Here is a 25020-nt window from a genome sequence, read left to right on the forward strand (position 1 = left end):
CAAAAAATACAAAAATTTGCTGGGCATTGTGGTGCATGCCTGCAGTCTCAGCTACTCAGAGGCTAAGGTGAGAGGATCACTTAAGCCTGGGAGGTCAAGGCTGCAGTGAGAAATGTTTATCATGTTGCTGTCTAGTCTGGGTGACAGAGTGAGATCCTGTCTCAAACAAACAAACAAACAAACAAACCCTACTACTGAATAGATAAATAAAATGTTATATATCCACGCAATAGAATATTATTCAGCCATTAAAAATGAAGTTTTGGGCTGGGCATGGTGGCTCATGCCTGTAATCCCAACACCTTGGGAGGCCGAGGCAGATGGATCACCTGAGGTCAGGGGTTCAAGACCAGCCTGGCCAACATGGTGAAACCCTGACTCTACTAAAAATACAAAAAGTAGCCAGGTATGGTGGGCACCTGTAATCCCAGCTACTCAGGAGGCTGAGGCAGGAGAATAACTTGAACAAAGGCAGAGGCTGCAGTGAGCTGAGATTGTGCCATTGCACTCCAGCCTGGGCGACAAGAGTGAAACTCCATTTCAAAAAATAAAAAAATGAAGTTCTGATACATGCTACAACATAAATGAAACTTGAAAACATTATACTGAATGAAAAAACTAATTATAAAAGACCATATATTGTATAATTCCATCTATATGAATGTTCTAGAATAGGCAAAGTATAGAGAAAGAAAGTAGATAAGATTTCCTATGACTGGGAGGACTGGTTAAGTCACTGCTAATGGGTATGTGGTTTCTTTCAAGGTAAAATGCTTTATCATTGACTGTGGTGTGACAGTTTGCACATATTCGTGAATACACTAAAAACCGTTAAACTACATTCTTCAGTTCAATGAAATGCCAGAAATGTGTGGCCAAAGGCTAAGAGAGATAAGAATTTAGAAGGGGATTTATTATGTACAATATTAAATTGCCTCTAGAATTATTGTTAGGATTGGATCCCATTATGCCCCAGCGAGACAAGTACAAAATCTGTTCCAACTCATCTGGCCTCTTTCTTTCCCGGAAAGGCTCAGAGTATACTACCTTAATTAGACATTAAGATATGAATTAGTGAAAGCAAATTGTTGGGATTGACAGTGAAAGATTTAGCCATTGAAATTATCTCAGTCACTATAATGTGTTCCCAGTTTAGCCAAAATTAGATGGGAGTACCTAATCATCAAAGACAAGTTGTAGAAATTACCATAGCCGGCTATGAATCAGAGTAACAATAGAAGTGTTTTGATCCACAATGATTTATGACATCACCTAACAAAACATGAGGTAACTGGAAATTAAATAGATGGTCAACTGATTAAAATATTGCTTTAACTATATACCTGGAAAAACTTCTAAATATAGTGTATCATTTATCTACTTCCGCATAACTAACTACCTCCAGACTTAGTGGCTTAAAACAATAGTGTATCATTTATCTACTTCCGCATAACTAACTACCTCCAGACTTAGTGGCTTAAAACAATCATTTTCTCACAAATCTATGCGTCGCAACTTGGGTTAGAGTTAGCTAGGCACTTCCATTGGTCTTGGCCAATGTTATTCATTGTTATTCATGTGACTTTAGTCATCTGGTAGCTCAACTAAAGCCAAATAATCTAAAACCCCATCTCGACTAAAAATACAAAAATTAGCCAAGCATGGTGGTGCTTACCTATAGTCCCAGCTACTCCAGAGGCAGGAGAACCCAGGAGGCGGAGGCTGCAGTGAGCCAAGATTGCACCACTGCACTCCAGCCTAGGCTACAGAGCAAGAATCAGTCTCAAAGAAAAACCAAAGAAACAAGATTCTGCATGCAAGAGACCCACAGTAGCTATAAGGGCACACAAAGACTGAAAGTGAATGAATGAGAAAAGATATTCCATGCAAGTGGTAACCAAAAGAGAACAGGGGTGGTTATACTTACATCAGACAAAGAGACGTTTTCAAAAACTGTTACAAGAGACAAAGAAAATTATTATATCATGATAAAGAAGCCAATTCATCAAAAAGATATAAAATTATAAATATTTATGTACTCAACATTGGGTGCATAAAGCAAATATTAACAGAACTAATGGGAAAAATAAACAGCAAAACAGTAACAGTAGGTGACTTTAATACTCCACTTTCAACAATGGATAGATAATCCAAACAGAAAATCAATAAGGAACTACCGTATTTGAACAATACTTAGACCAAATGGACCTAACAGACATATACAGAACATTCCATCCAACAGCAGGAGAGTATACATTCTTCTCAAGCACACATAAAACATTCTCCAGGATAGATCACTAAGTCACAAAATAACTGTTAACAAATTTAGGAATATTGAAATGATATCAAGTATCTTTTCTGACCCCAATAGTATAAAACTGGATATCAAAAATGTGAGAAAAATTAGAAAATTTACAAATACATGGAAATTAAATAATACACTCCTGGAACCATCAATGAGCCAAAGAGGAAATAAATAAAGAAGTAAAAAAGTATCTTGAGACAAATGAAAAGGTAAATGCAATATCTGAAAACATATGGGATTCAGCAAAAGCAGTACTGAGAGGAAAGTTCATAGTTATAAATGTCTACTTTAAGAAAAAATAAAGATTTCAAACAAACAAACTAAGTTTACACATTAAGGAACCAGAAAAAGCATAATCTAAACCCACTTATCAGAAAGAAGGAAACAACAAAGATCAGAGAAGAAACAAAATAGAGAATAGAAAATGCAAGCGATCAACAAAACTAAGAGTTGGTTTTTTGAAAAGATTTTTAAAAATCAACAAACCTTTCGCTAGACTAACCAAAAAAAAAAAAGAGAGAAAACTCAAATAGGTAAAATTATAAATGAAAGAAGTGAAGACATTACAACTGCTATCACAGAAATACAAAAAATCATAAGAGACTACTATGAACAATTATATGCTAGCAAATTGCATAACCTAGAAGAACTGCATAAGTTCCTAGAAACATACAATGTACCGTACCAGTACTGAATCATGAAGAAATTGAAAATCTAAACAGGTCAAAAATATAAATAAGGGGACTGGATCAGTAATTAAAAACCTCCCAACAAAGAAAAGCCTAGGACAAGACGCTTCACTGGTGAATTCGATCAAATATTTAAAGAAGAATTAATGGCAATTCCTCACAAACTGTTCTTTAAAAATTGTAGAAAGAATATTTCCAAACTCATTTTACAAGATGTGTACTACCCTAATACCAAAGGCAGATAAGGACACTACCAAAAAAAAAAAAATCACAGGCCAATATGCATAATAAACATAGATGCAAAAATCCTCAACAAAATACAATCAAACCAAATTCAACAGCACATTAAAAGAAGAGATGCAAAAAAAAGCAATTGAAAAAATTTAGCATCCTTTCACAATAAAAACTCTTGACAAATTAGGTATAGAAGAAATCCACTACTGAGCCATTAAAAGAAATGAAATAATGTCTTTTGCAGCAACTTGAATGTAGCTGGAGGCAATTATTCTAAGCAACACAGGAAAAATCGTATTTTCTCAGTTATAACTGGGAGCTAAGCTATGAGTACACAAAGGCATACAGCATGATATAAGGGACTTCAGAGACTCAGAAAGGGAAGGATGGAAGGGAGGCTAGAAAGAAAAAAAACTCCACATTAGGTACAATGTACACTACTCAGGTGACAGGTGCACTAAAATCTCAGAATTCACCACTATATAATTCATTCATGTAACAAAAAAATACTTGTACCTCAAAAGCTATTGAAATAAAAACTAATTTTTTGAAAAAATAGTTCCCCAGGATATTCACAGTTCCTTCACAGAAAAAGTGTTCTATGACCAAGTACAATTGGAGAACTCTGTGTTCCATGGTCCAACATTTGTAGAAATGTAGCCTAATGTATAATAAATTTTCCTTTATAGAGAGTCAAAAGGCATTAGATATTGGAGGCTGGGGAATATCTGACAGTAAGGAAACCTGTTCATCACTGTAAAAGAAAAAAGAAAAGAGAAAAAGAAATCTACCTCAACATAATACAGGCCACATATGACAAACCCACGCCTAACATCATGCTCAATAGCAAAAAGTTGAAAGCTTGTCTTCTAAAATCAGGAACAAGACAAGGGTACCCATCCTTATCATTTCTATTTAATATCACACTAGGAGTCCTAAAAAAAAAAAAAAAAAAAAAAAAAAAAAAAAAAAAAAAAAAAAAAAAAAAAAAAAAAAAAAAAAAAAAAAAAAAACGAAAGAAAAAGAAATGAAAGGCACACAAATGGGAAAGAAAAAACTAAAATTACCTCTGTGTACAGTTAATATAATCTCATATAAAGAAAGCCCTAAAGACTATATCAAAAAACTGTTAGAACTAATAAACAAATTCAATAACATTGCAAAAAAGGGAAATTAATATAACAAAAATCAGTTGTATTTGTCTACATTAACAATAAAATAATCTGAAAAGGAAATAAATAAAATAATCCCATTTATAATAGCATCAAAAAAATGAAATACATAGAAATAAATTTAACCAAGGAGGTGAAAGATCTGTACACTGAAAATTACAAGATATTGATGAAAGAAACTGAAAACACAAATAAATGGAAACATTTCTCATGTTCATGGATTGGAAGAACTAATATCGTTAACATGTCCATATCACCCAAAATGACCTACAGTTTCAATGCAAACCTTTTCAAAATTCCAATGGCATTTTTCACAGAAATAGAAAAAATAATCCTGAAATCCATATGTAACCAACAAACTTCAAATAACCAAAGCAAAAAGAACAAAACTGTAGGCTCACACTTTCTGATTTCAAACTATATTCCAAAGCTATACTAATGAAAACAGTATGGTACTGGCATTAAAAACAGACACACAGACCAATGGAACAGAGTCAACAGCCCACAAATCAACCCACATCTATACAGTCAACTAATTTTCAACAAAGGCACTGTGAATACATAATTAGGACAGAATAGTCTCTTCAATAAAAAGTACTGGAAAAACTCAAAATCCACACAAGAAAGGATGAAATTAAACCCTTCTCTTACATCATTCACAAAAAGTAATTCAATGTAAAGACCTAAAATTGCAAAACTCCTAAAAGAAAACATAGAAGAAAAGCCCCTTGACATTGCTCATAGTAATGATTTTTTATATGACATCAAAAGCATATGCAACAAAAGTAAAAATAAAGTGAAACTACATCAAACTAGGAAGTTTATGAATAGCAAAGCAAAAAAAACAACAAATGAAAAGGCAGCCTGTGGAATACTTAAGAAAGCATTTGCGAACCTGAATCTGATAATAGGTTAATATCCAAAATATGTAAGAAACTTATGCAACTCAATTGCAAAACTAAAACAAAAACAAAACAATCTGATTTTAAATGGGCTAAGGACCTTAACATTTTCCAAAGAAGACATAAAAATGGCCAACAGGCATGCGAAAACATGTGCAATATCACTAATCATCAGAGAAATTCAAATCAGAATCATAATATGATATCACCTTATACCTGTTAGAGTGGCTACTATGAAAAAGACAAAACGTAACAAGTATTGTCAAGGATGTAGAGAAAAGAGAATCTTTTGTGTTTGCAGAATATAAATTTGCACAACCATTATGGAAGAGAGTATGGTGTCTCCTCAAAAAATTATAAATAGAACTGCAATATGATCTAGCAATCTTACTTCTGGGTATATATCCAAAGGAAACAAAATCAGTGTTTCAGAGAAATATAGGCACTCCCATGTTCATTGCAGCATTATTCACAATAGCAAAGACACAGAAACAACCTACGTGTCTGCTGATGGATGAAGGGATAACATATATGTGTATGTGTGTGTGTGTGTGTGTGTGTGTGTGTGTGTGTGTGTGTATATGTATATACATATATATTTCCATAATAGAATATTATTCAGCCATAAAAAAGGACATAGTGTCCTTTGAGACAGCATGGATGAACCTGAAGAATATCATGCTAAATGAAATAAGTCACAAATACTATGATCTCATTTATATGTAGATTCTAAAAATATCAAATACATAGAAACAGAGAGTAGAATGGTGGTTTCCACGTATGTATTATATAAAAATACTAGAGAAAGAGATTTATTACAAGGAATTGATTCATGCAGTTATGGAGGCTAAGAAGTCCCACAGTCTACTGTCTGCATGCTAGAGACCCAAAAAAGTCAGTGGAGTGATTCAGACCAAACTGAAGGCCCAAGAACCAGGGGAGCTGATGGTGTAAATCTCAGCTTGAGGGCTGGGGAAGATAAGATGTCCTAGCTCAAACAGGCTGGCAGGAAGCATAAAAGGGGTGAATTCCTCCTTCCTTCACAGTTTTTCTCTATTCAGGGTCTCAACAGATTGATTGATGCCCACCTACACTGGAGATAGCTTTCTACTTTACTGAGTCCACCAATTAAAATGCTAATCCCATCTGGAAACACCTTCACAGATACATCCAGAAATAGTGTTTAATATGAACACTCAGGTGCCAATCAAGTTGATGCAGAAAATTAACCATCACAGAGATACAATGCAAATAGTGTGTCACTAAGTCATGACATCCTTAGCTAGGCTGACAGTATTCACCAATAGCTCTCAGAACTGTGACAGGCAACACTTCTCACATGTAGCAGCTGTCCTGGCAGGGCAGAAATTCGCATTTGGTGCATAGCTCTCTGGTTTTCCTCCTTGGCTAGGAAACCCTCTCTTTTCTCCTTGGCTAGGAAATCCACATTTGATGCATAGCCTTCTGGTTTTCCTCCTTGGCTAGGGGATCTATCTTAGGAGAAAAATCATAGGTCAAAAACCACTATGCCAAAGATCCCTTCATGTGCTGGGTTCTCCAATACTGCCTGCTTCAATTTCAGACTTATGGCTTTTACTTCTGTTTTTAAAACTTTTTAATTTTTGTGGGTACATAAGAGGTGGACATATTTATGGGGCACATGAGATGTTTTGATACAAGAATGCAATGAATAATAATCACATTATAGAGAAGGGGATATCCATCCTCTCAACCATTTATCCTTTATGTTACAAACAATCCAATTATACTATTAGTTATTTAAAATGTACAATTAAATTATTATTGTCTATAGTTACCCTGTTATTCATTTTTTCTAATTTCTTGTGCCCATTAACCCTCTCTTCCTCCTTCCTGCCACTACTACCCTTCCCAGCCCCTGGTAACCATCTGTTTATTCTCTGTCTCTGTGATTTAAATTGTTTTTATTTTTAGATCCCACAAATAAGTGAGAACATGCAATGTTTGTCTTTCTATGCCTGGCTCATTTCACTTTACATAGTGATCTCCAGCTCCATCCATTTTGTCACAAATGACAGGATCTCATTCTTTTAAATGGCTGAATAGCACTCTGTTGTGTATATGTACCACATTTTTTGTATTCATTCATCTGTTGATGGACACTTCAGTGGCTTTCAAATCTTAGTTATTGTGAACAGTGCTTCAACAAACATGGAAAGGCAGGTATCTCTTCCATATACTGATCTCCTTTCTTTGGGGTATATACCCAGCAATGGGATTGCTGGATCATATGACAGCTCTATGTTTAGTTTTTTGAGAAACCTCCAAACTCTTTTCCATACTTATGCTACTAATTTACATTCCTACCAACAGTGTACGAGGGTTCCCTTTTCTCTATGTCCCTGCCAGCATTTGTTATTGCCTGTCTTTTGGATAAATCCGTTTTAACTGAGATGAGAGGATATCTCATTACAGCTTCGATTTCCACTTCTCTGATGATCAGTGATGTTAAGCACCTTTGCAAGCACCTTTTCATATGCCTGCTTGCCATTTGGATGTCTTATTTTACTTCCATTTTTATATGTTGTATGTGTTTGCATGATCAAATCTACTTTGTCAGGAAACATAAGACATAAAGTGAAATGGAAAAAAGGGAAACATTACAGGAGTCATTCACCTAATATATGTTCACTGAGTGGAAGGCAAATAATGGATATGAACCCTGAAAGTTTAGGGCAGGAAACAAAGGAAAGTTATTTCTTCATTCTTTATAACCATACTTTACAATTCTTCTTCCTGATTTACTACATTACATGGACAAATACACTTGACCACACCTCCCAACATTTCTCAATATTTGCTTGAGTGAAAAGAAGCTGAGGCAACCTGAAGGAGGAGCTCTCATTACCTTCTATCCATCACCTAATAAATAGCCAATCCCTCAACATTCCGGTACGCTGTTGAAGAGATGAGGCAGTCACACCAGCTGTCCCTAGTGGGGCTCTTACTGTTTTCTCTTATTCCAAGCCAACTATGTGAGATCTGTGGTGAGTACACTTTGAACTAAAATTACTCTTGAGTGATAGTCCACTGAAGACTGTTGACAAGAGACTCTATGTAGAGTTACCTGAGAAAAGATCCCATTCCAGTTCCATATGTGGTTGGACTCCATGAATGATGGCAAGGGTGGCAGGAGATGGTGAGGAAAGTCCCACAATGCATGTTGTTGTAAGAGGAATTACAGATTGTGTGTTAACTCGCCTAACTGCTCTTTCTATGCTCAGGTCCTCTCTAGCACAGCACCCCTGCCAAGTAACTCTTTATTCATGTGAATTTCCAATGACAGAAAATTTATGCTCCCAGAAATTTTTCTAGATCATGGAAAGTGATCTTTTGGTTTTGGTATGCAATCTTTTTTTCTGAAATTCAATCCATGATTTTTGGGTTAACTCCTTGTAACTACACAGAAAAAAACTAATAATCTCTTTCAAATAGTAATGACTGCTGTCTTGTCATGAGTGAGTTTAGATATTCCAAGTTGCATGTCCACCTCCCTTCAACGCTTTCTTAGGAGACATGGGATAAAGTTCCATCATCTCTTGCCTGGATGTTATCCCCAGAGATTGTGTGGTTCCGTAAAAGAATAATAAAGCAAGAGAAAGGAAAACTAGATTCATGTTGAGTTTGATCCCTTAGTCATTGAATGACCCAACATTTCTGAATTTCTTTAGCTTTCTTCATAAATGAAGGATAATGAGGGGAGACTACTGAAGCAAATTATCTCCTGAAGTCTGGTGCAGTTCTCAGGTGCATGGCTTCTCTTTTGTGAGACTTTACTCTGAAATTGAGCTTTAACCCAAAGATGATTAGTGGTACAATCTGTGCTCTGTAACCAGTAAGAAGAGAACACCACCACAGAAGACAGGCTTGGATATATACAGGCTACAGCATAGACTCTTCTGACTAATTTTTTTTCTTGGCCTAACACTTCCCTTGTTGGATCCTAAGAATAGGGTATGGCTATGTAGGTTTTAGAGTTCAATTTGTTTTAAGTAATAATAATAATAATTGAATTTATCTTTAGCAGTCTAGGAAGCTGGTTTGAGTTGTTGACCAGGAACTGAAAAGTCTGTTTCAGGGCCAGAAAATCTGCTGAGCTGAAAATCTCAGAGAATTGACTCAATTGTTCCATTGTGTCTGCAACACATCACGACCTTTCTACAATCACTCTATTTAAATCTTCTTGACTCTTCCTTTTAAAGCAAAGAAAACTGGGCAAGGGAAATTACATTTCCTTGATTCTCAAGTATAGTGATAAAAACTCCGGTTGAGTTAGAAATAATAATATGTGCAGCATTTTACAGTTAATTCAGTGGTTTATTGTCCAATATCTGTAAGGTAGGTGTTAACAGCCACAATTTTTAGATGAGAAAACTGAGGGTAAAACAAGCTACATAACTTATTATTCACAGTCATAATTTAAGGAGCACAGAGTGTGGCCAAAATATGAATCCAAAGCTCATGTTCTTCTCACTCTCCCACTAATCCATTAGATAATATAGAGAAGGGTAGGATCTGGGGCTACCCCTCAAGATTATGGAAAAACATATTGAAAAACTGTCCTGTGTTTTAAATAGTAACTCTTTTTATTCACCTCTATTTCTTTGGGAGCTCCAGATTCTCCTACCTCCACAGTATAATGTGACTTCCCTCCATCTCTGGAATTGGGGCATATTGTAGACTAAAACTGGAGGCTTTTTCAAAGGCTGCATAATGCTGAATAATGATCTTGATGCCTAGCCATCTGGACAATCAGACAATGAAGTTTTGGGGTCAATCACCAATATAACAGAATTTGTACCTGCATTTTTTCAGCATTAACCCAATTGATTTAGAAGATGGAGAAGGAAAGAACTGAATCCAGGAAGTAGAAAGTCCTGCTGACTACGAATCAGAAGACATGTAGTCTAGTTTCAGCTAAGCCTCCAATTATGGAGGTTTCTTTAAGGATACTCTCTCTAAGCTTCATATACAAAATCAGGGAATGATGCTAGATATCCCAGGCAAGGAGTCTGCCAGTACACAATGGTAAGGCTGTACCAGTTGTTAAAATATTAAAACATTTTCATGCTAGTTGTTAAAGGAGTCATGTCTGACATGGGTGGGTGGTTCAAGATTCACCTTTGTATTATTCCACCAACACAGTCAGCAGCCACTGGATTGGTATACATCTGTGCCATACCTGTTACTAAATATTTTTATATAACCCCTGTTCTAAGTCTTACTATTTTCTGAGTATGTGTTTCTTATTTCTTCCTCCTCTGCCACAGAGGTAAGTGAAAAAAATGACATAAACCCTCTGTTGAATACAATGATCAATTCAAAGTATACCAGGGGAACCAGCGCTGCCAATGTCCTGCTGTCCCTCAAACTTGTTGGAATCCAGAACCAAATCCTGAGGCAAAAGATGGTCAAAGAAATCAAACACATTGTGAAAACGGGAGGTAAGTTTCTGTATTCTCTGGAAGATTTACAGAGAATCTTAAAATCTACCTATCTAAAAGATTATCTGCAACTAATCCTAAAAATTATGCATCCAAAGTATCCCGTTACATCCATTCTAATGGTACCAAACTTGAGGTAAGAGAAACATGCCCAAAATGCATGCCCACATCGCTCACCCTGGAGCTAGGACTTGCTTATTTTGGTCTTAAAGATAATTTTTCTTCCATTTGAAGTTTGAAGTGGTTTTTTCCAGTTCTGTGAAGAAGGTCATTAGCTTGATGGGGATGGCATTGAATCCATAAATTACTTTGGGCAGTATGGCCATTTTCACGGTGTTGATTCTTCCCAACCATGAGCATGCAATGTTTTTCCGTCTGTTTGCGTCCTCTCTTATTTCATTGAGCAGTGGTTTGTAGTTCTCGTTGAAGAGGTCCTTTACATCCTTTGTTAGTTGTATTCCTAGGTATTTTATTCTCTTTGTAGCAAATGTGAATGGGAGATCACTTTTGATTTGGCTGTATGTCTGTTATTGGCGTATAGGAATGCTTGTGATTTCTGCACATTGATTTTGTATCCTGAGACTTTGCTGAAGTTGCTTATCAGTTTCAGAAGATTTGGGGCTGAGACAATGGGGTCTTCTAAATATACAATCGTCTGCAAATAGAGACAATTTGGCTTCCTCTTTTCCTAATTGAATACCTTTTATTTCTTTTTCTTTCCTGATTGTTCTGGCTAGGACTTCAAATACCACATTGAATAGGAGTGGTGAGAGAGGGCATCCTTGTCTCGTGCCAGATTTCAAAGGGAATGTTTCCAGCTTTTGCCCTTTCAGTATGATATTGGCCGTGGGTTTGTCCTAAACAGCTTTTATTATTTTGTGATACATACCACCAATACCTAGTTTATTGAGTGTTTTTAGCATAAAGCGCTGTTGAATTTTGCCAAAGGCCTTCTCTTCATCTATTGAGATAATCATGTGGTTTTGTGTTTGGTTCTGTTTATGTGATGGATTACATTTATAGACTTGTGTATGTTGAAGCAGCCTTGCATCTCCAGGATGAAGCCTACTTGATCATGATGAATAAGCTTTTTGATTTGCTGTTGCATTCTATTTGCCAGTATTTTATTGAAGATTTTTGTGTCGATGTTCATCATGGATATTGGCCTGAAGTTCTCTTTTTCAGTTGCGTCTCTGCCCAGTTTGGTATTAGGATGATGTTGGTCTCCTAAAATGAGTTGGGGGGGATTCCCTCTTTTTGTGTTATTTGGAATAGTTTCAGAAGGAATGGTACCAGCTCCTCTTTGTACATCTGGTAGAATTCGGCTGTAAACCGTCTGGATCTGGACTTTTTTTAGTTGGTAGGCTACTAATGGCTGCCTCAACTTCAGCCCTTGTTATTGGTCTATTCAGGGACTCAACTTCTTCCCGGTTTAGCCTTGGGAGAGTGCAAGAGCCAAAACAATCCTAAGCAAAAAGAACAAAGCTGGAGGCATCACACTACCAGACTTCAAACTATACTACAAGGCCATAGTAATCAAACCAGCATGGTACTGGTACCAAAACAGAGATATAGACCAGTGGAACAGAACGGAGGCCTCAGAAGCAACACCACATATCTACAATCATCTGATCTTTGACAAACCTGAGAAAAATAAGCAATGGGGAAAGGATTCCCTGTTTAATAAATGGTGTTGGGAAAACTGGCTAGCAATGTGCAGAAAGCAGAAACTGGACCCCTTCCTGACACCTTAAACTAAAATTAACTCCAGATGGATTAAAGACCTAAACATAAGACCTAACACCATAAAAACCCTGGAAGAAAACCTAGGCAAAACCATTCAGGACGTAGGCATAGGCAAGGACTTCATGGCTAAAACACTAAAAGCAATGGCAACAAAAGCCAAAATAGACAAATGGGATCTAATTAAACTCCAGAGCTTCTGTACAGCAAAGTAAACAATCATTAGAGTGAAAGGCAACCAACAGAATGGGAAAAAATTTTGCAACTACCCATCTGACAAAGGGCTAATATCCAGAATCTACAAACAACTAAAACAGATATACAAGAAAAAAACAAACAAGCCCATTCAAAAGTGAGCAAAGGATATGAACAGACGCTTTACAAAAGAAAACATATATGAGGCCAACAAACATATGAAAAAATGCTCATCATCACTGGTCATTAGAGAAATGCAAATCAAAACTACATTGAGATACCATCCCACGCCAGTTACAGTAACGATCATTAAAAAATCTGGAGACAACAGATGCTGGAGAGGATGTGGAGAAATAGGAACACTTTTACACTGTTGGTGGGAGTGCAAATTAGTTCAACCATTGTGGAAGACAGTGTGGCGATTCCTCAAGGACCTAGAAATAGAAATACCATTTGACTCAGCCATCCCATTACTGGTATATACCCAAAGAATTATAAATTGTTCTATTATAAAGACACATGCACATGAATGTTCACTGAGGCACTGTTTATAATATCAAAGACCTGGAACCATCCCAAATGTCCATCAACGATAGACTGGATAAAGAAAATGTGGTACATATACACCATGGAATACTACACAGCCATAAAAAACTATGAGTTCATGTCCTTCATAAGGACATGGATGAATCTGGAAACCATCATTCTCAGCAAACTGACACAAGAACAGAAAACCAAACACCACATGTTCTCACTCATAAGCGGGTGTTGAACAATTAGAACATGTGGACACAGGGAGGGGAGCATCACACACTGCAGACCATTGGGTGGGTGTTAGGGGAGGGACAGTGGGGGATGGGGAGGGTGGGGAGGGATAACGAGAGGAGAAATACCAGATATGGGTGATTGGGGGATGAAGGCAGCAAATCACCTTACCATGTGTGTACCTATGCAACAATCCTGCACGATCTACACATGTACCCCAGAACCTAAAGTACAATTTTTAAAAAACTGAAAAAAATAATAGTATTAATAATTTTTCTTCAAGAAGCAACAAACAAAAGTTATTGATTCTTATCCATTAATGCTGTTATATTAGCTAGCTTAGTTCACGACCACATGGGAATACAGATCACAACTAAGAAAGCTGGTGATGGCAAAGCAACCATAGAGCAAACCAGATTTGGACTAGGTGTGAGTTGGCCTTGAACCAGTCATGTTAATACTGAGCCTCAGTTTTCTCATTAGCATAAGGGGAAATGAAGCCATTCTTACCTACCTCATAATATTATTATAAGAATTACGAGAAGCCAGAAAGTTTTGATACTCTATAAGGCAGAATATTAAAAAATCAAGTACTACTATCCTAGCAAGCTGGCACCACAAACAGGAAAAAAAAAAATCCCAAGATGCTGTTTATTTTTCCCCTTTTTTCACTTTTATAAGGATTGCATGATTCCAAAATGAAAAGACCAAGATCTACTTTGCATTTATATAGTACTGCTCTAAAAGGCTCTGCTTTGAGGATAAAGAAGAGAGGAATCAAATATTAGTACAGGAATGTGTCACATAATGATGAACATAAATGACAACAGTCCCACAAGATTGTAATACTGTATTTTTACTGTACCTTTTCTGTGCATAGATATGTTTAGATACACAAATACTATTGGGCTACAATTGTCTGTAGTATTCAGGACGGTAATATGTTGTGCTGGTTTTCGGCCTGAGAGCAACAAGCTGTACGCTATCGTCTAGGTGTGTAGTCAGCTATACCATCTGGATTTGTGTAAGTACGCTCTATGATGTTTGCACAATGACAAAATTGCTTAACAACCAGTTTCTCAGAATTTATCCCTATCATTAAGCGACACAAGACTGTACAAAGTGCAACAGAAGAAAGAAGTGACAGGCAATGTAAGTCTCAAGGAAATCAGGAGGCCCAAAAAATCACAAGCATGTACCTTGTTAAGCTCGAATATTTTTCTTTTCAGTGTCAGATTTAAGCTCGGGAGAGCTTGCCTTGATTATACTGGCTTTGGGAGCATGTCGTAGCCCTGAGGAAACCTTAATATATGATTACCATCTGATTGACGAGCTAGAAAATAAGTTCCAAGCAGAAATCAAAAATATGGGTAAGAATCAAATATTTAGAGATCATAGAGAACCTTACCTTCTCCTCGGCTGACTCAGATTATATGAAGCTTCCCTCCACTCTTTCCTCTCCTCGTAAACCCATTCATCTCACTATATCTTTACAGGGCACTTCCCTTTTTCCCTTTCAGTATGCATCTTGAATTTTCTTTTTAAATATGTTTAGCTAAGCACTGACCCTGTGTCAAGTACTATTTTACATATGATGGCAGACACACACACACACACACACACACACACACACACACACGACACCATTCTCTAATCTTCCAGGAGCTTGGCTTTTAGTCAAATGATGAATTACACCAGAAATAGCTTAAAAACACAGCACACAGTGGCGTAAGCACCAAAATATGCAATGCTAGTATATGAGCTAAAGGTGGCCAGAGTACATTATCACTGGGAAAAATAAACTGGCCATGGTAGCCACTAGTGAGGTTCATTGTTTTTATTTCAACTCCCACCCAATATTTATTCTATTTTTCATTAAGTCCATCTTCCTTTGAGATGGCCTCCAACCTAGGTTTCTACTTATTTTCAACACCTTGCTATTGAAAGCACAAAAGTCTTGGAGGTAGAAAACCTGTGTTCTGGCCCTAGCTCTGTAACCACCTGGATATCTAGATAGCATCTTAATCTCTTAAAGGCTGTGTCCCCTCAGTTATAAAATGAAAGAAGTTGAGTGGAATTTAGTGGCCCTTAAAAGCCTTTATGTTCCTCAGGTTTTCTGATTCTATGCGTTACCTCATGCTTTATTATCCACCTTTCCTTAAATGTAAAGAAACTGAAATAGAGTAAGTAGGAATAGATTGAAAATGTATACTCCATTACTGCTTCCATGAGTAAGGGAGGTATTTCTTCTCTTTTCTAGAAACACACAGTGACAATCCCCTGACTAACTACTACCAGCTCAGCCTGGATGTTTTGGCCTTGTGTCTGTTTGATGGCAACTACTCAACCGCTGAAGTCGTCAAACGCTTCAATCCCGAAAATAAAAACTATTATTTTGGTAGCCAGTTTTCAGTAGGTGAGTTACTAAGCCCAATTCCCTTGGTACAGAGGACATGGTCACCAGTAGGTCTTGCCCTTTGCGTTTTTCTACCAGTAAGTACTTGGGTTTTATTTTCTACTGTCTTTGCTCTAGTCTCCTCAAAAGGGAATTTTCTTTTTGAGAAGAATGGATGATGGATGGCATTTAAGCCTCTTTCTAGATGTGTGGTATACTACAAGTACCTGGTTTCCACTCCAGTTCTTCTTTGAGTTACATAAACAAAGAATGTTAACCCTTGATCTTAATTTTTCCATCTGTAAAATGAGGATAAAACATGAGAATATTTACATGAAACATTTTAGAAAGGTTAAGTTTTAGAAAAGGGAAGTGCAATGGAATTCCTTTATCTTAACACTGCTTCTTTCTCTGGTTTATTGGGACAATTTGAATACCTAGGTTGTCTTGAACAATACCACCTCTCCAGTGACAAAGTCCAATATTACCATCAAAAAAGTATATTTCACCTTGGGAAATGAACCAGAAATTTCCCACTGCATCAGCTTCAACATCCGAAAAGAAGTCTTTGACAGCTAGCATAGGTGCTTAGCCTCTATGGATCCAGATACACAAGTTCATCTTTCTCCAATTCAAATTCAAAGCAAGTCACCATTTAGTATTTCTGGATAGTAAGGAGAATTGTGAGATTTCTCAGACTTCTTTTCCCACGAGAGAGGAAAGGTCCCATGCTAAAGAACACAGGAGAGACCAAGTATCAAGCCAGAAAATGAGTCTTTATCTTTGCTTCTTCCAATCTCTTGCCTCATCCTCTTTTTAAAAGAGGTTTACCGGGCAATAACTCTGTTAAGTACTATTTTCTAATCAGTCTAATGAAACCTTTGAGAGGCTTACAAAGACATAGCTTCTTTGAGGCATCGTCCTAAATTTTCTCAACTCCTCAGCCGACATGGCTACAAGATTGGAGAAAGACGGAAAAGATGAGAGCAACCAACACGTAAAAGTGAAATACTGTACATATGTATGCAGCTACAAATCCACAGGTGTTTATGACTAAGGTATGTGTAATAAGAAAAACCCAGAATTGTATTAAAAAAAAAAAAAAAAAAGGCAAGGCACAGTGGCTGACACCTGTAATCCTAGCAGTTTGGGAGGCCAAAGCAGGCTGATCGCCTGAGGTCAGGAATTCAAGACCAGCCTGGCCAACATAGTGAAACCCTGTATCTACCAAAAATACAAAATTAGCTGGGCCTGGTGGCTCACTCCTATAATCCCAGCTACTTGGGAGGCTGAGGCAGGAGAATCAGAGGATAAGGCAGGAGAAATGCTTGAACCCAGGAGGCAGAGGTTGCAGTGAGTAGAGATCAGACCACTGCACTCTAACCTGCACAGCAAGAGAGAGACTCCATCTCAAAAAAAAAAAAAAAAAAAAAAAAAAAACACTCCTCATGGCAGCAAGACAGCTTTAGATATCTGTGCTACATCCCACCCCTACGCTGCTTTTAAGGTAATTTCCTGGGTCTTTGCCTGCTATGTATGTGTGATGGGTCTCTTTGCCTTGGCAAGTTCTTAGATGCTTTCCAGGATGTTTGGATTCTCAGAGACACCTCTTCCTCAGTTCAGCACCATGGCCTTGGCTTCAAAGTTCAGGCAGCAGACATACTTGCTTAAGTAACCTGGTGGGAGACCCATCATACTACAGTATGAGGTATGAAGTATGGAGTACATGGCAACCGAACATTGGGAAGAAATCTCTAAATATTTGAGGGGTTATTGCTGGAGGGATGACTGCTATATCTTGAAATCTTTCTTCATCAATTAGCATGATTAACCATCCCAGTTTTTCTAATTCTGTTTTTTCTTTTAGCACTGAAAATCTCACATCCCAGGAAACCTCTTAGCCCAGGACAAACTAAGATGGTTGGTCCCCTACCAACAGTTTTGTTTCCTGACAGATACTGGTGCAATGGCTGTCCTGGCTCTGACCTGCGTGAAGAGGAGTCTAACAAGTGGGCAGGTCAAAGCAGATGGAGGGGATCTGACGAAGATCAGTAACTATACAAAGTCACTGGTAGAAAAGATTCTGTGTAAGAAAAAAAGAAATGGTCTCATTGGAAACACATTTAGTACAGGAGAAGCCATGCAGGTAAGTCAAAGGGTGAAACAAGAGGCAGAGGAGGGAGTCTTCTCTGGAAGAAAGCAGTATTTTTATTTTTTATTTTATTTATTTATTTATTTTTTTGAGATGGAGTTTCGCTCTTGTTGCCCAGGCTGGAGCGCAATGGTGTGATCTCGGCTCACTGCAACCTTGATCTCCTGAGTTCAAGCGATTCTCCTGCCTCAGTGTCTTGAGTAGCTGAGATTACAGGCACCCACCACCATGCCCTGCTAGTTTTTTCTATTTTTAGTAGAGATGGGGTTTCACCATGCCAGCCAGGCTGGTCTCAAACTCCTGACCTTAGGTAATCCACCCACCTCAGCCTTTCAAAGTGGTAGGATTACAGGCATGAACCACTGCATCCGGCCAGTATCTTTATCCTTTCTTATTGGCCTCCTAAGATTTTATTATCTATTCTGCGGTTCCTATACTAACTTTGATTTTGCTCATATGATTCCCCTCCCCGGCCTGACATGTACTCTTCTCATCTTCAGCTTTACTTCTCCATAACCAATGCTTCTAGAAAGCTTTTCCTAACTACAATTTCTCTAAGAAACTCTAGAGTCTATACAATCTACCCTGTCGTTCTATCACATGTAGTTTTACACTTTCACACACACGGTAGTCCCCCCTTATCCACAGTTTCACTTTCCACAGTTTCAGTCTCCCAAGGTCATCCAAGATCTGAATAGTAAATGGAAAATTTCAGAAATAAACAATTCCTAAGTTTTAAATTGTGCATAATTCTGAGTAGTATGATAAAATGTTGCACCTTCCAGCTCTGTTCCACCCAGGAAGTGATTCATCTCTCCGTCTATGCTTGTTAATAACTTAGTAGCCCGTTATCATATCAACTGTCCCAACGTTGAAGGGTGTGTGTTCAAGTAACGCTTATTTACTTAATAATGGCCCCAAAGCACAAGAATAACAGTGCTGTAGTATATTATTATAATTGTTCTATGTTATTATTATTGTTGTTGTTAATCTCTTATTGTCCCTAATTTATAAACTGAACTTTATTATATGTGTGGATATATAGGAAAAAAACATAGTATATTTAAGGCTTAGTAGTATCCACGGTTTCAGACATCCACTGCAGGTCTCGGAATGTATCTCCCGCTGATAAGAGGGAACTACCACATTATCTCCATTTCCTAAACTAGGAGCATGAGTCACAGTAACTGTCAGTAATTTACCTCAACTCACAAAACCAGGAAATGGTGCAGACTGGGATGGGACCTCGGCAGTTTTTCTCAAAACTGACACTCAGCATGTACCCTGTCATGCCTACACTCATTGAGGTCTGAGACTTCATTTCTGCACTCATTCATCCATTGATTTACAAACTCTAAGGGGAAGATATAAGAAGCAATCAAGGAAGGTTTACAGAAAAAAAAAAAAAAATTACTGCATCCTCAGTATGAGCAGGTGTTTTCCAGGCTGACTCAGGGTGAGAGGACTTCCAAGGGAGAGATAACAGCAAGGACAAAGACCCAAAAGCACAAAAAATTCGGCATTTTTTTATTATTATACTTTAAATTCTGGGTTACATGTGCAGAACATGTAGGTTTGTTACATAGATATACACGTGTCTTGGTGGTTTGCTGCATCCCTCCCCCTGTGAGGCATTTTAAGGTCAAGGCGTTCAGCATGGCCAGCACATAGTCCTTGGGAAACGTAACAGGAGGCTGGAGGTGTAAGCATGGGTTCAGTCACAAGGTTATCTATATCGTTGTTGTTACTCTTTATGTTGCTGGTTGCCTTACTATGTTTGAACTGAATATAAAACTGGTTTCCCATTTTGGTTGCACATTTGAATCACCTGAAAGAGCTCTTAGAAAACACTAATACCTAGTGTTTTCTAAGACACTAGGTATTAGTGTCTTAGAACTAAAGCCAGGTAGTACAGAAATTTAGAGGTGGAGCCTGTGCCTTGCTCTTGTTTAAAAGCCCTACAGGTGATACAGATTCACAGTATGATCAAGAGCCGCTTGTCTACAACACATTGCTGGGCATTTTTAAATATTAATAACATTTAATTTATTGTTATGTATGTGAATAACATATATTGAAGTGTCTTGCGATGTACTATGACCAGTTTTTCTTTTTTCTTATCCAAATGCTTGTGGATCACTTGGTTAGCTTAAGAACCTCCAAGAAAAGATGAAAGTAGGAACTATCCATCCCTGGGAAACTACAGAGCAGCATGTTCAAGTCCAATCCACTTTAGTTCCTGCCTTGCTCACCCCAATACCCTCTTAACTTTTACTACCTCACAATTCTGCCCCTTCAATAGAACTTACATTCTGCTGCCCAGAGAGTTTCTGTTCAATGAACTCCCCATTGTCAATCAAATAATGTCAGACACTTCCTCGTTGTTGTCAACAAATGATGTCAGACACCTCACCATAAAATTCAAGCATCTGCTAGTCTAGCCCAACTTCCTTCTCCAGCCTGTTCTTCCACAGTTGCCTCCAATGTTCCCTATACACCAGTTCTCCTAAACCAGGAGGAATCCCCTGAGAAACTTTGCTAAAATGCAGATACTCTCATCACTGTCAGATCATGTCCTGGCCATTCCTACCTAACACCTTTGTTCATGTTGTTCCTCTTGAGTACAGATCTCCCCATCTATCATCTCAGCTGGCATTTAAATTCTATCTCACTTTCCAAGGCCTAACTCAAATACCACCTTCTCCAGGAGGCTTTTTTTAGCCTCATTAAATGTGTGTGAGCTCCTCTCCTCTTCTGAAGGAGACATGCCACTAAATGCAATCTTAGGATATTCCTCTGGCATCTCTTTTTACAATAATTTGTTAATATTCATTGAGTCTCTCCTATATGACCAGTATTTCCCAGTAATAGGATATAGAAATGAACGTGGCAAAGTCTGCTCTCATTGGAACTATTATAGCTTATGTTACTAAACAGTTCTCACCTCCCCGCCCAAACTAGTTTATAAGCTTCTGGATAACAGGAAAGATATCTGAGTTCTCTGAGGTGCTTCCTAGGTAGTCAATGTTCAATTAATACTTAATTAGTTCTTATTTGAAGTGTCTCATATTCTTTCTCTCTGTCTCTCTTTATCTCTTGTCACCCCTCCCGCTGCCGTGCCTCATTAGGCGCTCTTTGTATCATCAGACTATTATAATGAAACTGAGTGGAATTGCCGAGAAACTCTGAATGCAGTGCTCATGGAAATTTCCCGAGGAGCATTCAATATTCCAATTGCTGCAGCCCAGGTCTTACCTGCCCTGTTGGGAAAGACCTACTTGGATGTTAACAAAGACTCTTGTGTTTCTGGTTCAGGTATAAGCATTAAAGAGCACACTGTTTTGCTTTTCACCATAGCACCCAAAGCATGTGAGATTCAGGTGCCCTGAGAAACCAAAAGTGACCAGATAAACCTCCAAAACATAACAGTTACCAGAGAGAATTCAGTTTTCATCATATTATCAGGGATTACAGCCACCTGAGGAATTGTTCTTAACTAAGTGCTAGATGTCCTTCTTAGTTCAAACATTAACAAGGCAGACTTGATTAAATAATATCTATCTCCAAAGGCGTATTTTCTGACTGTTGGGTATAAAAGGATCTGAGCATCATTCTTATCCTAAATAAAGCTCAGAGGATTGGTATTGTGACTCTGATTTTCCATACTGAGTGATCCTTCAGGGAAATGAGACATCTGTGTAGAAAGGATATGACACTATTCGAAAATTGTAGCATACATTACTTATTCAAACAAATGACTTTGCAACCAGGTAGAAGGAAAGGAGACATTTTCTTATATCTCTGCCCTCTCTTGGTTCAGCCACTTACAGGTTTAGGAAACTTGGACAAAACATTTAACCTCTAAGCTTCAGTTTTCTAATGTAAAAATTGGGAACAAGGACAATATCTAATGTAGGTTTTTGTAAAGATTGAAGGAGATAATCCGTTTAAAATGATTAGTACAGTGCCTGGCACTTCATATGTTTTCAATAAATGTTAAGCAATTAAAAAGGAGAAAAGGTAAGCATTATTGTATGCTGTACCAAGGCAAAAAAATGAAAAAAAAGTCAGGATCCTCTCTGAGAAACAGAAGTTAGAGCAACTGAATTGCTTAAACAGCTGGGAGTTGAACCAAGTGCCAACATTCACAAGCTGGTGAGTTTTGGTCTTAGTTTCTGCTTCAGTTATATGAGAAATTTGCCCCTTGAGTAATGATAATTGCTTTTTGTAGTAAATCCATGCCTGCATAAAGGCAAGGAGTCCTCGGATAGGAGTTAAGTAGGTAGATCTGCAAACTCTAGTATCATTTTTATTTCTGAATATTGCTCTGGGTTTTTCTGTCTCTCTCAGATAACTTCAACATCTCCATTCCTGAGCCTATAACTGTGACACCTCCTGAGTCACAACCACATATCTCAGTCAATTACTCTGTGAGAATTAACGAAACATATTCAGCCAATGTCACTGTGCCACATGGTTCTGTCTTCCTCGCTGTGATGGAGAAAGCTCAGAAAATAAACCATACTATATTTTGGTAGGTCTGTACCTAACTTGAGGTTAAGGTGTTTACTGTCATTGCTAAAGATGCAGTAAGAACGCATTTGCACCTAAATACAAAGTATATTTAAAACACTTCTGGGTCAGTCGCTTTGCTGTCCATCTACATCTCACATGAGGAGTTTAAAATAGGAGGTGAGATATTTCATCTTCTTGTTCCTAATAGGTAGTAAATTAATATTCACTTAATAGATTAATTCGTCTCAAGGTTCTCTCTTATTTTAGTAGAAGTTTTTCAATAAATAAAACTTCTAAAGTCAAACATTTGAGATCTAGAACAGTGGTTCTTAACTCTTTTTGAATCACTGACCCCTTTGAAAATCAGATGAATGCAATGAATGTTCACCCCAGAAAAAAATGAACATACACACAAAAATTGGCATTTGTTTGTTTATTTATTTTAGAGACAGAGTCTTACTATGTTGTCCAGGCTGGTCTTGAACTCCTGGGCTCAAGAGATCTGCCCACCTCAGCCTCCCAAAGTGCTGAGATTACAGGCATGAGCTACTGCCAAATTTGGCATTTAAATTGGGAGTTTCACAGATGCCCTGAAGCTTCTCCCTGCCCTCGCTTTCAGAAAATTCATAGATCCCTAAATTAAAGTTACTGGCCAAGGAGGTCAAGTATTAAAATTAAAATAATGGCTTTGCCTCTGAAAAGTATGATTTATTTGGCTCCTTAACTCTAGTTGACAGTTATTTATTGTGTCTAACAACATAGCGTGGGATGCTATAAAGAAAATCAGAATAATAATATAATATATATTATAAAGAATAATCTCGAGGGCTTTAAGGAAGCCCTAAGAAATATAAAACAGATATTGACCATGTCACTTTTTAGTAAACACAATATGAAATATCAAATTATCCTTTCCTGTTCCTCTTCCCTAAGGGAAAACTCACTAACTTATGGTACCTCCAGGACATGAGGTTAACAAGTTCTTCTACTGAATCAGTATCTTCAGCTGTTACTATCTTGGGGTGGAAGGTTGAAGCTGTTGTCTGAAAAGTATCTACCATAGCAGGTGGGGGGTGGGGGGAGAAGCAGAAACCACGAGCACCATTTCTCTAATTTAGCATGGAGTGTGGAGTGCCTGCATTAGAATCATCTGGAGTGTTTATAAAACATGCAGATTCCTGATCCCCACCTCATATCTAAAAATAAAAGTGTCTATGGATAAGGCCAGGAAATCTGCATTTTTTTATGTCATCAAGTGATTCTCAGGTACATTAAAGTTTGAGAAATGCCCATTGAGGATTTCCTTTGACAATTCTAAGTTCCAGTAACCTATTTGCTGTCACCCACAGCTTCACAATGGAGGAGAGCTCATGGGGGCCCTACATCACCTCTGTTCAGGGTCTATGGGCCAGCAGTAATGACAGAACCTACTGGGAACTTCTGAGTGGAGGCAAACCACTGAGCCAAGGTAAGGGAGAGACATGCCAAGAAGACCCAGAGACATGCCAAAAACACTCGTGCCAAAAATGCCCAAAGCATGGAGAGGGCTGTGAGCCTTTGTGGTGATTGGGCCAAGGGGTTAGGAGAGATGACATCCATTATTTGGTGATTTAGTGGTCAAATCATTTGACCCAGTTCCCTTTCTTCTTCCTTTTCAGGAGCTGGAAGTTACGTTGTCCATAATGGAGAAAACCTGGAGGTTCGTTGGAGCACATACTAATGCCCAAACTTTCCTCAGCTGGATGAAATCCATTTGCAATGGCGTTCCATGCCAACTGGCCTTATGCCTTCTTCTTCATTTATCCCAGTACCAGTAGGAGAGTTAATAACCTCCCCTTCTCTCTCTACATGTTCAATAAAAGATTAAACACTATACAAAAAGAGCATGTTCTAATTAGTTCATTCTTAGAGGATTTTAACATGTATTAGAGGAAAGCCCACATGTCTAATAAGCAGGGTTCTACTCAAGGTTCTCCTACTAACTATCTAAGTGGCATTGGGCAACTGGGTAAAATGGGGATAAGGTTCTAGGTCTAACATTGCAGCAGCAACCAGTGGGATCAAGTGGAAACTCTGTAGGAGACTGAGCTCTCTGAGGCCCAGATGCAAGAGAGGAACCCAGTGGTGACACTGACTTCATATTCGTAGTGGGTAGAAAAAAACATGTTGCTCAGAAGAAGGGGAAAGTGAGCCATATACATAAAAGGTCTGACCATAGTTTGAGAAACAGTCTCATCCCCTGCCTCCAGCTGTCTCCCCATGGGTCCTACTTGTTCTTTTAGGTTTATTTTCCCTTTATTTCTCCATAAAATCACCCCAATATTCATATCATCAAAATGCACATGCAAAAAAAATCACTTCCACTCTTCATTTCCACATAATTCACTTCTTTCCTTTTTTTCTATTTTTAATTTTTCTAATCAATCTTTGTCATGCTAAGAAGTCACTTTTTCTTTTTTTTTTTTTTTTT

The 25020-nt window shown here is 37.8% G+C and overlaps 1 protein-coding gene across 1 annotated transcript; it reads left to right on the forward strand.

Annotated features, from left to right (window-relative positions):
* The first annotated feature begins 8148 nt into the window (after positions 1 to 8148).
* Positions 8149 to 24431, forward strand: TCN1 (transcobalamin 1). Its single transcript, XM_017498878.2, has 9 exons — positions 8149 to 8328; positions 10612 to 10785; positions 14718 to 14858; positions 15749 to 15904; positions 17839 to 18029; positions 21164 to 21350; positions 22386 to 22569; positions 23900 to 24018; positions 24209 to 24431. Exons 1-9 carry the CDS (start codon positions 8250 to 8252, stop codon positions 24268 to 24270), a joined length of 1293 nt encoding a protein of 430 aa, XP_017354367.1. The 5' UTR covers positions 8149 to 8249; the 3' UTR covers positions 24271 to 24431.
* The last annotated feature ends 589 nt before the right edge of the window (positions 24432 to 25020 follow it).

Source organism: Cebus imitator, unplaced genomic scaffold (assembly GCF_001604975.1).
Source record: "Cebus imitator isolate Cc_AM_T3 unplaced genomic scaffold, Cebus_imitator-1.0 Scaffold253, whole genome shotgun sequence".
In the NCBI taxonomy this organism is placed as follows: domain Eukaryota; kingdom Metazoa; phylum Chordata; class Mammalia; order Primates; family Cebidae; genus Cebus; species Cebus imitator.